Source organism: Cyrtonyx montezumae, unplaced genomic scaffold (genome assembly GCF_038088225.1).
Source record: "Cyrtonyx montezumae isolate F1298 unplaced genomic scaffold, pur_monq_1.0 scaffold_8, whole genome shotgun sequence".
In the NCBI taxonomy this organism is placed as follows: Eukaryota; Metazoa; Chordata; class Aves; order Galliformes; family Odontophoridae; genus Cyrtonyx; species Cyrtonyx montezumae.
The window spans coordinates 112895502-112912382 of record NW_027072089.1 but is presented as its reverse complement, the minus strand read 5'-3'; the positions used below and the strand labels follow the sequence as shown (position 1 = coordinate 112912382).

Genomic DNA, 16881 nt, shown 5'->3' with positions numbered 1-16881 from the left:
TCTCAAACCCAAAGGTATGATTTTCTGGCTTGGTAAGTTCCAGGGCTGCAAAATGCAAAAAGCCAGAAGAGTGTTATAGAGGGAAGGATCACTACACTCTTATACTCCTCCCAGTGCTCAGCAGAAACAGGATACAGGGCTATACACACACCTTCTAACTCCATGTATTTTTATGTTCTTTGTGCACATAATCAGTAAATGGATTGAAAGAGAGTCATTGAGGCCACTTGGAGTTAACATTTTTCTCTTTCATTAGCTATAATCAATGATAGCTCATAACATTTCTCCTACTATTACCTAAAGAACAACACACTCACAGAACTCCTTCAATTCTTCTTACACAACTGATCATTCTGGATAAACAATTCCTGCTATTTACGTCTTCTGACAAAGCAGGTAACTGAAATTACTACAGAACTTCAACAGCAGAACCAAAAAAACTGGTTTCTTAATCACATCTTTTACTAAATTTAACGGGAATCTGTTTATAAAAGCAGGAAGTTTTATCAACAGCTGCATATGTGCTTAAAAGCAACTAATTTCACTAGACATATTGGGGCTGCACTCATCTAAACACTGGGTCTTATGTGGGAGTGATGTCATTTAGAACTACCAATTCCTCATTTCACACAGAGAAATTAAAGTGAGGTAGACTTAACAGTTTAGACACCATAAGTAATTAGGAGAGATTATATGCCAAAGGCACAGAAAATTTACATCAGAAGCTTTGATAGAAATGAGAATATGTTTATCTTACCAAAAAAAAAAAAAGTATGTTGTTTCATAAGCCAAGAAACATAGCTTGGAACTTTCACTACGACTTGCTATACTGAAGATGCAGTTAAAATGGACAGTCTTCAGAGGCTGCATTATTTTTCTACATAGCAGTCTCTTTGCAGCTTTTCTAGGCTGCTTGCATATGAATGAGAAACAAGATCATACAATTACACATGAAATAAAGTAAGCAGCAGTGTGGTGGTGCTGACTATCTCACTTCAGGGCTATCCCACATAAGGCACTTTGAACAAAAGGTAATGTATCCACATGCCTATGGAAATTTAGCTAACAACAGCATGCAATTTAAGTTTTGCCCAAGGAGATGCAGTACCATGCACACACATTTCCCCTCCTACTCATGCTGGTGGTGGACTTGTAGAAATTCCAAGTCCAAATTAGTTTCAAACAATAGTACTGTAACAAATTACTGGTTGGACAGTCTGGCTCAGAGGACAATGCTCTACGTAGGTGCACTCTACCTGGAGGCCAACAGTGATAAACAAATGCTGAATAATGAGGGATAGCCTATCATATAGACCTGGTATCTGGGGACTTTCAGTACAGAAAGACATTGATACATGAAACAAGTTCAGCAGAGGGCCACTAAGATGGCTGGGGACTGGAGCATGTAGCCGGTGAGAAGATTAGAGAGCTGGGCTTGTTCAGCTCCAAGGTGGCAACTTTGGGAGAGACATAGCAGCTTGGCCCAGAGGTCACTGAGAAGACAGAGCTGGGCTTTTCAGAGATGCACGGTGGGAGAACAAGACAAAACAGACAAGCAGATACAGATGATGTCTTCACTGTGTAAGAAGGATATTTCTCACTAAGAATGATTAAGTCTTAGAAAATGTCGCTCACAGAGGTTGCACAGATTCAACTTCAGGAGATTTCCAAGACTTAAAATCCTAAGCAGTCTACTTTGAGTTCATTTCAGATAGCTGCTTTGAGCAGAAAGTTGGACTACAGATCTCCCGAGACTCCCTCCAACCTGAATGGTTTCATAATTCTGTGAAAAGACAACAGAACATTGAATAAAGATGTTGTGCTATGATCAAAATAACTCCCTAAGTGAAAAGTATAGCTAAGGGCAGCAAGGCTTTGGCAGCTGAGCCTATGACAAAATATCTTCCCAGACATCTTTCTAGAATTTTAAATAAAATGTCTGGTGGCTGGTTTCCCAAAAAATACGCTGAGTCAACCAAGCTTTCTGCATCTCTTTAGGTTTTTCAAGTTTTGGAGAGACTGTTGACTCATATACTCAACATAACAAAAAGCAGGTCAAAAAAGCACCCCATCAACACAAGTAATCCTATTATTCTAGGACTGTGAGCAATACATAGTTCTAACATCATGAACCCTACGGTGATATACAACACCAGAATTCTTGCACACCAGTTGTATTAGTTATTGGAATAATTCTCAGAAAGTTGAGAGATCATTGGTTATGCCTTCCTATATCCTAGAAGATCAAAAACTCACCATGAAAACAATTTTTCTTCATTTCAGTCACAGAACAATGGAGCAAATCTGGAGCAGGAGAAAAAGGCTGGATCAAACAGCACTGATCAAGCGGGTACACTGAAAATGTGTTTTAACCCTTAGTTACTTCTCCAGCTGAACACTGGAAGAAAATATAGATAGACTGCATTTATGGGTCTACAAAGACAAAGCTTCTGACTGCCTTAGGTGAAATGGCTACATTTCAAACTCACAACTTGCTAATTTTCTGTGCTTTGACATTTAAGCCCACCACTGACAAAGCCAGCTCATAGTTCAATGTGGAAATCTCAGCTGCTCGCTGAATCACAAAGCTACGCAGCTCAGATGAGACAACAGATTATGTCTCAAACCCAAACAGTCACTGCCCTCTTCTCCTTGTCCTCCTCCTTCCACAACAGTATTAACCAACAGCTCTCAGTTACTGGAGCTTTCTGCTCACTGTAGTCGAAGAAACCAGGAGTTATTCCACTTGATGGAACTTCAGCACCTTCTTCAAAAGTTGTTCAGGAGAACACTCTGCCTCTACCAGATGAGCTAAGGCAGCTGCCTGACACCATGCATCCTATAGCACAAGCTCCAAAATCCTCCAATTGTTGTAGTTTCAAGTTATCACCCAGGAGGAAGAATGTCTCTAAACTGCATTTATCAAACCAGCTCTGAGCTGGTAGGAATTGCAATTTCTTAGAAATTGAATATTGACATTATTTCTAGTTCTTGTCATTGGAAGCTGACCTTTGTATTTTCTTGAGCCCTAAGCTCACCTGGAACTTCTCCATATCTTACTTGTGCAGCTGTATTATAAACTGGAAATAAAATGTAACATAATTAATGCAGTGCTATTTTTCTAACCCTAGAAGCACAAAAAAAAATCTCACCATAGTATATCCATATCCATTGGGGGCATAAGGAATGTAAGCTCTAAAATGGGGGCAGATGTTTGACAGAAGCATCAGAAGCATCTAAATTTAATGAATTCTTGAGTATTTTTTTATTACTTCAATATAAAAGAGTTGTTCTGAGTAGAAATTTGGAGTCCACCTTCCAATGATGGTATTCCCCATTTCATTTTCCCCCTTGTTTACAACATCGGCAAGCTGATTATCAGCTCTGCTTCAGCCAACACTTGTATGAATAAATCACTTCAAGTGAGAAATATACTTAAAAACAAATCATATGTTTACCCAGGGACCTTCACTCCCACACCCTGCATTTTAAACACCTGCAAAAGGTGTTTATTACCTCACATGTACCAGTAAATATCACCCCCTATAATTAAACCAGGCAATTAAAATCCCCCAACATAAGTCAGTATGTTGTCTCAAGTGCAAAACTGGGTGGTCTGCCACAGAGGTGGTCACTTCCCTATATCAGGTTGCCTCACCTGCTAAGGCCAGCTGAAGGATGGGAAATCTGAACAAACAGTCAGTACAAAGTGTGGGGCCCTGCTCAGAGCAGAAAGTTAAGGAGGACTGCCTTTTCATTTTAGCAGAAGAGCAAAGCCCCTGTGTTCCCTTAGTATAGAACAAGACCAGAAGTGCTCATGTTCCTCCCCACACTAATGGCACCCCTCACATGGAGCTACAGCACACCCCAACTACAGTGTTTTTGCTGATGCACAGTCACAAAGATTTTTGAATACATCATCTTCAGGAAAAGCAAGATTCACTTGAATGAAAGCCCTCCTAGAGAAGCTGAACCATTCAAAGTCCAGAAGGTGACAGGGCAGTGGAGGAGTTCAATAACTCAGGCACCAGCTGAGGACAAAATGAACCTTGAACAGCTATATAGCAAGAAACACTGGACAGGCTGCCACTGGTGCTCTCTGAACAGGTACAGAGATCACACAAAGAACAAAACACATGAAGAGATGGCATCAAGAGGTAGGTAAGAAGGTGGATATGGTCCCCATTATTTAAGATAAAAACGGGATGCAAACAGGAAAAGCAATTAGGTGAAAACCAGTGTGACAATCAACATTTCAACTTTTGTTTGAAAAGTATGATTCTTGTAGTCTTTCTATTCAATAATTCTGTTATACTGTGAAACCTGTGCATGCCTGGGACAAGCCACAGGTCTTTATGCAAGGCTGCCTCCCCAGAACACGCTCATAGCTACACTACAACTGGAGGTGAGATGTTAGCTTTATAATCAGATAATAGTCACCATCATCATCTGATATTTCTTTGGGTTTACAGTTATTACACTGGAAGACAGCACAAGACTAAAATAGAATGCAGATGCACCTGAGGATAAGGCAAGAACTCATAAGTGATCTCAAACTACAGAAGCTACTCTGGGGAAGCTTCATGAGGCATTTCCAGAAGACAGTCACAAGAACACCTAGAAAAACGAATGCTCAGGAGAGACTCAAGGAGCTTCAATTCTCTCCTTACCCCTCTCTCTACATTATAGATCCCCAAACATGTAAAACTGCTGCAGAGCACAGGGTACCACACTCTTCACCCTCCTGCAGAGTGGGGCTAGAGCACCTGGCAAGAACTACACAGCTTAGTGCCTGATGTCTCCTATTTCCTCCTCAGCATGGTACAAAGACCCCTACACCTAAACAGCAACAGCAGACAGAAGTAATTTGTGCACACTTAGCATTCTACAAGCATTTTTATAGCTGTATATTATTTTTATAGCATAACATTAAGTTAGGATTCTTGGAGATGGCTTGAGGTGAAATCTCATATTTCAATATATTTTAAGAATCAACCGTACAGAAGCTTCTTTCTTCTTGAATTCTTTCCATTACAGTGCAGCTCATTCCTGCATCTTCCCTTTACAACTTGCTTTATGAGAATTACCTCCTTCGTATAAACCTAATTCGTTCTTAAATGCACTGCTTCCATGTTATTCTTAAAACATGGAAAAGTTCCCCACCTATCCCTTCTCCATGTGTTGATACTCTGGAGTAAGCTAACATTGACCTAAAGCAGTTTTCACACTGCATCACTATAACAGAACAAAATCAGTTCTAAAACAAAACCAAAACACGTTACACCAAAAATGCAATCAGAAGAAAACCCTCACACAGCTCAGCTGTTTTAATCCAAGCAATAACAGAAGCTAGTAAGATCCTCCAGGCAAGTTATTACATGTGTTGTAAGATTTACTAACTTTTACTCACAATCATAGCCTCATTTCATTTAAAGAAAATGAAAACTGTCTTACAATATATGCAGATGGGTTTGAGCCATCTCCACTCTTCTTGCACTGACAGATCTCCATGCAGAACTTGTAGTTACATTTCAACTCTGATCCAGAAATCCTTTTCTCCAACATAGAGTACCTAAAGCAGCCGGTGTAGCTGTGAGACTTCATTTCCACAGAAAGGTGAGGAAAAGCAAAACCTGCTTAGTAGTATCTCTCTACCTTTGGAGGAGCTAACTCAGACCTCCCTTCCCACACATTTCTATCCCCAGTATCAACCCACAGGTCTCACAGCAAAGCTAAATTCACAAGGTTTCCTTGCTTCTCTGCTCACTCAACAGGTTCACACTCCACGAGATGGGCTTCTACTCTACCTTTTTTATTCCTGAGTTCATCAAGGCTGTATCTGTTTATCTGCTCCAAACAAACCAATAAGGGAATAAGCCTGCAGAAGTTAAGTGAGAACTCTTCAGCATCTACCTTCCCGCTGAGCCAGCAAGTGCTGTTTCTGGCACCATCTGTGTTCTGAAAAATCTGTTCTTCAGCTATTCACTAAACATGGAAAAAATATTTGGAAAGCAAATTTCTTGAAGTGTCTTATATGCTAAAGAAGATAGCTATAAAATGTTTTAAAAGGCATAAATAATTTTTAAAAAATCACATAAAGGTTCATTCTCAGGAAAAGGATCCTATCATGGATTCTCAGCATGTTTTAACAGGAACCAAGCCTGGATACTTCCATTTTAGATCACAGAATAGAATTCACCATGCCTCGACCTCCTTCTGGAGGGCTCACCATTTTGCCCTGCAAATATACCACCAGCACTGAATGCTTACAAGCTAAGAAAGAGAACCTGAGATTATAAAATTAGGAGTCAAAACAGCTTGCTATTGTGCAAGAGACTGCTGTTTCCATAAAGGATAATACAGCTCACAACTTTTCTGCAGAGACCATAAACCCAGGGAACTGTTTCCTAAGAGAAAAAGGCAAAACAGAAGCATTAGTACAGCAAACCCTCATCTTGGCATGCTTCTTAGCATCAAATCTGAACTTCACATTTGATTCAGGAGAGAGAGGGAAAAAAATACATATACCCACCCACTGTCACTAAAAGGGGTGCACTAGTTGTGGCTTTGCTGCTCCAAGCAATCTTGGTAACAAGCAGAAGCACTTTATTTAAAAAATAAAATCTGTTAATGCACATGGCCTCCAAATTCCAAAGCTGGTAGTGCCACCTCTATATACATTTCATATGCAAGCAGAGGAAGAGGTGGAAGAACCACTCCAGACAAGATCATGCTATTATAAACACATACAGTGATCCAGAGATTTCAGACCCAAACAATCCAGCAGGGAAAGGGAAACAATGTGACCTCCTGGCTGAGCAAAGGATGTGCTCACAGGTAAGCCCCAGTCTACAGCCAGAACTATGTATTCTTACTTCAGACAGAGATGCTGCCCTCCTCTCCACCTCCAGCAACTCCCAGCTGGACAAGGAGTGCAAGTGCACTTGATCCCCATCAACCCACAGGACCTTGCAAAAAAGTCCTCTTTTGAAGTTCAAACGAATTAACAGACAAGTTTTGTACAAACTTAACCTTGAATGCCTTGAAGGACATCAGAATATTATCTTCTACAGTTGCACTTTAAGAGCAAGCTTTTCAGGGTGAAACCTTGTTTCATAGTAGCAACTCAGCAGATTACAGCAGGTCATTACCTGCCTTTCTTCTGCCTCTTTCCCCTGGAAGTGGTCTAAAAGGGTTCTTCTACCTATTCTACTTACACCACGATGGTCTGATAAGTACACAGTGAACACAGAGGAAACAAACAGAAATCCAACTGCTACGCTGCCTGTCGAGTCAGTATTTATTTCAGGAAACTGTTCTGCCTATGTAAAAAGAAACTCACTGGTCCATTTTTTCTCCAAAAAGGTATCTAGAAAAATGAACATTAAAAGTATGAATTTAGGTACTTTTAAAATAAAAAGGCATCAATAAATGCTTGTTAGCCACTGACCATTTACACACTATTTAATCCCCAGGCCATTTGGAATAATTTTATGAGTCAAAGATACTACACCTTGCATGAGTCTTTAGGATAACGACTTACTTCAAAAGTGAAGTCAAGGTTTCAACACAAACCTGTTCTCTCTGACCCGAGCAAGCTGTGTTCCAAAGCAGTTTGGATTCCCTCTTCCTCAGAGATTTGGTGAGCTATTTTTCCACATACACCAAGGAGCCTATCTGTGGAGTTGCAGCCCTGCATGGTGGCCCGTGACCCAGGGATACCTCTGCGTGACACATGCTGCAAGGAGAGCTGCAAGTCACAGTGTCAGAGGCATGCATACTGCTTGTTAGGGGCACAGATTTAGGTTTCCATGTAAAATACCTGTCTTCTATAGTAAAACAAAACAATTAAGAGCTTAAGAAGCTTCTGTGTCTTTTGCACACGATGTCAAGGTAACTTTCATAATAACAATTACTCTAGGAAAAAAAAATTGAGAACATTAATCTTCCTTCAGTCCTTCTCAGATCTTCCTATCATCGTAAGAAGAAAGGTGTCTTAGGGTAATAAGTGTTTTGCATTTCACTACTGAACGAGGGCTACTGGACTAAACTAACCCAGAAATCTCCTTCATTGGCTGCTTCTGCTTTGGTTTTAAGAACTTCACACCCATTAGAAGTCAGACTGCATTCAAGCAATTAACAAAAGAGTGATGAAGTAAGTCAATTGGCTCATAGGGACTATAAGAAACAATTTAATAAGTAAAATTACTCTGGCTGCTACACACATGCCACCCTCAGAAAACATCATGTAAGAACAATTGCTCCAACCTAGAGTCCTCTATGTACTGTACACACAAGCTTATTCTCCCTACTAAGTAACTGACTGCAAAAAAACTTGGTTTTAGTAGCACCCATCCAATGCTTTCCTATGATGTTAAAAGGAAGTTCTGACAAAGTTCTTCAGCACCAGAAGACAACATAGCCCAAGGAAAGCTTGACATAACACAACTGTTGAATTTGGGCACCAGCTGCCATATTTGGCCAGCAGCACTTCTTTGGGATCCTATAAACTTACCTGCTTAGTACAGAAGTGACAGAAAAACCTGCATTTGCAAAGAAAAACTGGCACGAAGATTGTGGGGGGAAAAAAAAGCCAACACATTTTGTAAGCAGCCCTGACATTGTGAGGGAGCACCAAAGCTCTGTACAACTTAGTATGGGGCCTGATCCCCCAAATTCTGTGCCCAGAGACAGAGTCAGGTCTGTACCAGCAGATGCAGGACACATAGGCGGTGTCCTTACCAATCATTTTAAATCTTACTTTGTAGCTTTAGGAAGATACAGCATTTTGAAATAGCGGGGCAGAGGGACCACACTTTTGGTAGGGACAGAGAAGGGAAATCATTTGTAAATCAGGAAACAGATGGAAAACAGGCTAGAAACCTGCTACCTACAAGCAGTAACAGCTACACGTGTATAAGAACTAACAAAGTAAAAGCTTTTTGATGTTTGTGCTCAGCAGTGTTTACATCAGTATTTTCATTCCAATTTTTTTCTGATTCATATCCTGCTCTGACATTCAATCCCACTCAAAACCCTCAGAGGCTACTGAAGTTTGAAGAAAGTTGATTCCTGAAACCAATCACCCTAAACCATCTCTAGTACTACTATTCCCAAAGTAACAAGGGCATGAGAAAAAAAAAATGACTATAAATTTCAAATTTAAAAAAAAAAGTATCAAAGGAATATGGCTCAACTAAGGGGAGCAAAAGGTTCAGTAAGTCTGAGAGAAAAGCTTGTACTGACAGCACACACCAGCGAGCAGGGGTGTTGGTCACTACCCCACAGAAACCCTGTGGATGGCACCCTGGACTGGACAAGTCGTACCTCCATCTTATAAGATGGGGAGTTATGCAAATGAAGTAGCAGCCAGGTAAGGCACACAGACCAACACTACTCAGAACAATGAGCAGTACAAAAGGATGACTTACCACTATGAGAAGTGAAAACAAAGTTTTAAACACAGGCAAGAAAAACAGCAAAGAAAACAGATCTGTTCTCACACTAGCCCATCCACTGTAAAAATTGTAATGCAGCTTGCAGAGTATTAACAGTAAGTTCATAATACATTGTGAGAGCCAATAACTATAATAGTATGAGCAAACAATTTGCCATAATGCCACACCCACTTACAAAGGAGCAAAAAAAAAAAAAAAGAAAAAATTAAAGGAAAAAACTGATTTGTACGAATTTTCTCCCTTTTGTAAAGATTTTGGCCAAGTATTTAAATCTGAAGGTTCACCAAGATTACAGAACACACACACCAGCAAGGTCTGAAATGGACAAGCTTTCAGTCAACGAGTGACTGCATCAGGAAGTCAGCATTCACCAAAGAATCCATTTCAACATTTTTTATGGTTAACTCAGAGCGCAGAAATGAAGGCAGTTATCTGAATTGCTTAGAAGGCTCTATTGTTCCCTCTTCCAAAGGATTTTTCCCCAGAAAAGAATGGGTGGTGTGTGCACAGCAATGAAAGGTGGGGGAAGGGGAAGAGTCTTGGGGATGACGAGAGAAACAGAATCAGTTTTAAATATGGACGTCTTAAAGTAATTTCCTACCTCCCATTGCAAGTGAGGTGGGATGTTTCTGATCTGAAGTTTCCGACTCCTGCAAATTAATTAAAGAACACAGTTAAAAACGGAAACAAACATTGTTAACAAGGCAAACTATACAGAGCAGCATCCACATTTAGCCGTTTTTTACTAGGAGAGGCAAAAACAAATAGGAAAGAAAAAACAGCAGTGGTGGGATATGAGGTCAAAACCGTTAAGAGTTCCTCAGGCTTGCAGTGGTAATGCTTGTTATATGCTTGGCAGCCCCTGGATTTCATGAAGTCCTCACTTTTCTTGAAGATTTTTTCTGATTCAGATTTAAGGCCTTCAGTATCCACCACCCTCCATTATAAAAGGGTGTGATAGTCCCATCCATTTGAAATGGGTTTCCATTCACTTATGAAGATTTTTTCTTTTAATTCACTCAAACGATCCTTCAGTGTACTTCTTAAGACTGTAAACTTGAATAAATACATCTGCTCCAATACCATGCTCTTCATTAGCCTAACAAGGGACTATATTTTAGCACTTAGTGTAACATTCTTCATCTCTGGTTTGGGGCGGGAAGGGAAAGAACAATTTCATCGTATTTCCAGCCCAAATTTATATCATTTTCACTCATCTAGTAAACAGAACCCGCACTTTGAAGTGCTCCCGCAGAGCGGGGCAGCAGCGTGCTGGCGGCCTTCACAGCCAACTCCTTTGTCTCCTCCCTTCCCCCAAAGCGAAAGAACAAACAAATGCCAGAGATGCCACCAGCCCCGGGGGACTCGCAGGAATGCGGGAGCGCAGGGTGGCGGGGCTCAGGTAGGGCAGTGCAGCCCGGGGTGCATGCCTGGGGTTCCCACAGCGGCTCGACCCCATACCCACGCTCCAACACGCACTTCTCCCCGGTGCTGTAACTGCTCGGCGCTGACCTCTCACCCAGCGCGTCTTCGGGACATTTTACGACAGAAGTTGGTTAACCTCACAAAGCCTTGCGACAAAGCAAGTTTCAGAGATGCCCTCATCTAGCAATAAAATCCAGCGCCTCGGTTCCTCCCGGCACCATCACCCACGGGCTGCCCCGCAACGAACGTTTCTTGCATGTCGACACGCTCCTCCCAAAAGGCTGTGCTCTGGGCACGGCTCACGCTCCCTGCACACAAAGCTGCTCTGCCCGGATCGCTGTGTCCGTACAGGTTATACCTCAAGAAGAGCGCAGGAGCAGCGTGCTTTCTGCAAAGAGGAGGCAGCCCCGCGGGGCAGCACCTCCCGCTGCCCTCAGCCCCACTCAGCTCAGAGCTCGCGTCAGTGTTTGATCACAACCACGGAAATCGGCAAAGGAACGGGTGAGCAAAAACCCAGATCGCACAACCCCTTTTAAGCTGTCGCTTCCAATAAAGCAGAGTCAGGTGCTGCCTCGCTACAGCGGGGGAAAAGCTCCTCAGAGTCTGCGAAAACTTCTCTCAGCTGCAATCTCAACTGCTACGAAACGGCTGTGGATTAGGGACGCTGCTCTGAAACATCACGGTCATCTTACACAGCAACCTGGAAGCTGAGCGCTTGCTCCTGAAGCGGAACAAAGAAGGGGACACCCATTCAATATTACAAATACTGGGAAATCGTAACGCTGAAAAATCCCAAACCACATCATTGGCAGTCAATACGCTATTCACTGCGTTTCCAATTGTGTCATGCCATCAGTCTCTCGCCCCCGTAGAACCAGATTAAAATTCATGAGGGTTTTGCAGCCAGTGGTGCCACTCGCGGGGGGGGGGGGGTTGCTGGGAACGCATGGTCGGGAGAACCATGCCCCATAGCCACCCCATAGCAAACAGTGGGGAGAAGGGAAGCATCCCATCCAGAAACACACACACCAGCTCTGTACACCGCACATTTCCCTTCAGAAGCAAAGCTGCACATCTGCTGGAGCACCTGGCACCCAAACTATGGACTGAAAGCACAAGCAACAGTCCCTACATCCACTTAACAGAAGGACATAACACAGGTTTTCGGGGTTTTCTTTCTTTCTGTGTGGATTTGAAGGATGGAGGGGTTTGATGCAAGTTAGAACTCCGCCAGCCAACTCTCAGAGCACAGAAATAACTCAGGTATCCTGACAGAGATGAGAGGCACAGAACAAACACTCCTCCCAATTACACCTTCCTCCACCACATTCATAAAGACCAGAAGGAAACGGAGTGCTACGTACTGAACGGGGACAGTCCCGCTGTGCACCTCAATTTGTGGCAATAGTGAGACACCTATTGTACAGAACTGAAAGGTCACTTCAAAACATGCGAGCAGCTACACAAACCATTCTGTTTGATGCTATTTACACCATAATCAGATGCCCGTCCACACCGCAAGCAATTTTAGCTCCGCACTCAATGTGCAAGCTTTAAGATTGCTGTTCACTGGTGCACACAAAAGGTTAAAAAGAAATTTTTTTTCCATGTTATTGCTGTACTGCAACTAGCAATAGGGGAAAACAAACAAAGCTTTACACAGCCCATTGGGGAGCTGCACATAGTGACAGGTAAAGAAGCATGAGATTTCTCTCTCACGAGATCTGAGATTTCTCTCAGTTACCATCAGCTACTACCGGGAAAAAAAAAAGCGCCTTTCCTAAAATTTCTTAAAGACACCCTGAACGTGGAGACCTCCGCTGCCATGAGCTGTGCCACCAGGCAGGGAGGCTGCTCGCAGGGCAGTATGAGTCTGCACAGCACCAGCACAGCATCCTGCAAAACACACTCCAGGTGGGAACGTAGAACAAAGGGTGCAGGACAGAGCTGGATCTCACTGAACTCACTGGAGCTGCAGCACGCTCCGCCAGCCCGAGTTCTGGCTTCAGGGGAAGCGTATGTTTTCATGGCAGAGATGGCAGAGCCTAATTCCACACAGTTGAAGGGAAGGGAATGAGGAGGAACGGGAGCAGTATGGCGTTGCTATCATACCCCAGGCACAGAAGACAAAACCAGTCCCTTCAAATTCCTCACAGGTATCTTACTACAATAATTTAACATAATCAAGTCTTAATAAATCCTTTGAAAAGCACTGCCACCCTATTTCAACCAGGTGAAACATAGTACAACTGGTGCGTGCACCTTAAGCAGGTTTCTTATTATATTCATTCATTTTAACTTGGCATGGTGAATAGCTGTCTACTGAAGAGCCTTGGCAAATGGTGCTTCTGCTCCATAGCTTTCAGAGCCTCAACCTGCTTTCTGTAGTTCACAACACACAAATCTGGCACACTAAATGTCTTATTGGTGATGAAAACAGACTTCTCTGCTTTCTCAGTTGTCCATAACTATTACTGGAAAAACATTATTTTTTTTTTTATTTTAAAGCCCAATTGCAAATACTCCAATTCTCTTTTCCAGGAACTACATAGGTAAGCAGCTTGTTACTCTAACCCCCAGCTAGTGACTGCAGGCATGCTAACACATCTATTCTGCAAATGCTGAGGACACACAGCCTGTGCTTCGGGAGACACGTGCGTGCAACTCAAGCACTGGGAGCAAGCAAAACAAGGTGTCATTGCTCTTCACAAGGAAAGCAGCACTCATGCCATACGTGCACACAGAGACAGAAACAGCAAAATAACATCAGATGGATCATACACAAAATGAGCTATAAGAAATGACTCTTCCAGAGAGCACTAACAAGTAAATTCAGAAAACAGACCCATGGACATCCTATCAATGTCTACAACCCAAGAGAGCCCTCCACATACCAGAAATAACACAAAACATGTCTTAAGGAAAGTGGGGGAGAGGAAACCCACAATTTCAGCATTTGTTAACATGTAGTCATCTTGCTTCTCACTCTGTTACACTACATACACCTTTTTTCCCCCTTCAATCTCCTGCTGAGTCAATTCCCTTGCTCAGAATAGATACATTTATAAGGCAAAAACATTAAAATACCACACTTCTAATTAGAGTTCCTGACTTTTTGTGCTAGAGGGCATCTCACAGGGTCTCCCAAGTCTGACCATCTCAGAAACACACATATACATACCTAAGTAATCGCATTTCTGCGTGGTCATTGTGCTCACACTCACCACAGACCCTTTCCCACCATTCTGCTTCCCCAAAGTTGCTGCCACCTTCTCTTTAATTCCCAATTCTCAGCATTAATCCCACACAACTCTCAGTTTTAAATCAGCAGCCAGATGAACTACACACCACTGTTAATGCTAAAAAATACAAATAAATAAATAAATAAATAAATAAAAACAGCAGAATTACTCTTCAGACACATTTCTGTGGAACAAATTAAATATGTTTGAGGAGAGATCAAGCGAACATCACAGCACTAGTCCATTCAAATGTTTGAATTCAATACCTATGGGTTGGGAAGTAAATGATCTTACTTCTCAGCTCCAAGGATTGGAAACCAACCAAGTGCTCATCCATCTCATTCACTCCAGGTAGGTACTTGTTCTAGGACTATTTACATGGGAAAAGCCATGGCACATCACTCCATGGGCACAACTGCAGAGTGCACCACAATCTAACAGCACTGAGAGCCACAAAGAGAAAAACTGTTTTGGTGTAAGAAGCCTCAATGCGATCAATTTCAGTTACAGAGTTGTTGACATCTATGCCCAAATAAAAAACTGCTGCTACTGAACTGAATTTAGGGGGAAAGGAGAGAAGGTACCTTGTTCACTCTGCAGCCATCAGAACAAAGACAGACAAAAAAAAAAACCCTCAGAAAGCAACACACACAGTTTATTAGTTTGTTCCCCAGATTGCCTTCAAGCAGCTAATGATGTACCACAACAGAGCGAATCAGTGGTTTAAATGTCTTTCCAGTAACTATAAGAGTCCTTAACTCTCAACTCATATTAGTATGCTGAGGAATAGAAAAAAAAACGGGTTTTGTTAATGACAACATGGAGAAGAGGTGAGAGGATTCTCTATCACATCCTCAATAGCAAACACAGGCAGTGCAGCAGATTAAGGCACCCAAACAGCTCATCTTGTAAGAAGTGCTTTAGCCAGTCTCCTGACTTCAGTGAAACTCCACTGGTTTAAGGCCACCTTTTCCATCTCTTTAAGTTGCTCCAATTTAATTCCCAAAAGCACCCGTCATTTGTAATAAATCTGAGTAAAGCTTTAAGCCATTTCTACACACACCTTAAACATATATGTAGTTTTATATATATGTTGTATACAACTGTGTGTATAACAAAGGTATTCATGAAATTTGTATATAAACCCAATTAGTTCTAACGAGTAGTTTGAGTACATACAAAAGCAAGGGGTCACACTCCTTGTTTGAAAAGAAGTTATACTTCTGTTAAAAAAAACTCTCAGTAAAATGACAAATTGAGATTCTTATATCACTTCTTTTAAAAGGTAATTAATTTCTAGAGTATAAGGTATGCTGAAGACACCATGGCTGTATTTTATCAAATCAAGCCATCAGCTCGTGAACCAGAAATTTCCTCTTGATGCCTTACCTGGATAAGAAATGGCTTCAGATACCAACTTCGTTAAACATCACCTCTTTTTATTTTAACACTGAGATCTGGACAGTAGGGTGCGTGAAATGTTTTTGCTCCTGTGACAGACCTAATTCAGCAGTTCATGGAGACAAAACTTAGATAAGCCACAGGCAAACTGCAGCAATACTTCCCCTTGTGTTGCCTTGCTATTTAATTCCACACCTGGATTTGAAAGCACTGTACTACCACTCAGAATAAACATTTCCTATAGAATTCAGGAAAGCAAATTCTTAGGGCTCATGCAGGACATAACAGTTGTATCCCAGCTAAACTTGTCCCACATCATCTTGCACACAACCCAGCATAGTAGCATTGCTGGAGTGGTGTATCATCTAAGCCCTCAACATGAATATCTGCCTCTTGGATTGTTTCACAGATTCCACCACACAGATGATCAAATTTCCTCCCAGCGCTTGTAAAACTTTTCATTTGCTTACTGCTCCCCTCCAGAAGGAGGGACTGGAGCAGCCTGCAGGCCACATGGCCTCATGCTCCAAGGCACCAGCCCTGCACCAGACCCCATCTGTGCTCTAGTTTTTGGGGTAGCTCCACCCCAACATGGGAAGAGACTGGGTATTTGTGGGCAGGACATAACCCAGGAAGCACAATCTGAAGATTCATATTAGCACATCCGAGTTAAGTCATACAGAACAGGTAAAAACAACCACTATGAGCTTGATGATAGTTCTTACCCTCGCACAGGCAAGGCAGGTGAAGTCAGATCCCATCTATTACCATTTACTTGGAGATTTCATTTTGACAACTCTTCACACTACTAATTAGACTAAAAGCTTACATTAATTATTTGTAAATTTCCACAAGTGGTCCACAGACATTTTAAAGAGAATTCTAAGATTCTTCCATTACCATATTAATGCTGCATGTCTCATTTAAAGAATATATTTTTTCCAGGCGTTGTTAATGACTGAAGGCTGTTAAGACTTTTGTTCTTTAATTAAAGAATTAACCACTGTTTCAAAATTAATGGGAAGTACCAATATCCTGCATTAGGAAAAGTACTTTCAGCTCCCCTTAGCTTGGTGTCTTCCAACATTTCAGTCCCCTCTCTCTTCTCCAAACTCTTTGGAGAAATAGAAACTCTTGTTGAGTTTGTGTTTGTTGTTTTTTGGGGGTTGATTTTCTGGAGGTGGTTGAGGAGGGTTGCTGATTAAATGACAGTTTCTCTTTCCTGCCTAAAGCATGAAGTCTGTATTCCTCAAACAACGTCACTACTGAGTTGACTTTGTTGACCAGATATTTTAGGGCTATAGTCACTTGTCATTTATCCTCCCATCCCAACAGCTAACTTGCAATTAGCTGGG

General features: G+C 41.8%; 1 protein-coding gene across 1 annotated transcript in view; it reads right to left on the bottom strand.

Annotated features, from left to right (window-relative positions):
* Positions 1 to 16881, bottom strand: part of IGF2BP3 (insulin like growth factor 2 mRNA binding protein 3) — a 104922-nt gene that overhangs the window by 73966 nt on the left and 14075 nt on the right. Inside the window, exon 3 of the mRNA XM_065753513.1 lies at positions 10060 to 10108. Coding sequence (XP_065609585.1) covers positions 10060 to 10108 — 49 coding nt within the window. The remainder of the gene's footprint in view (positions 1 to 10059; positions 10109 to 16881) is intronic.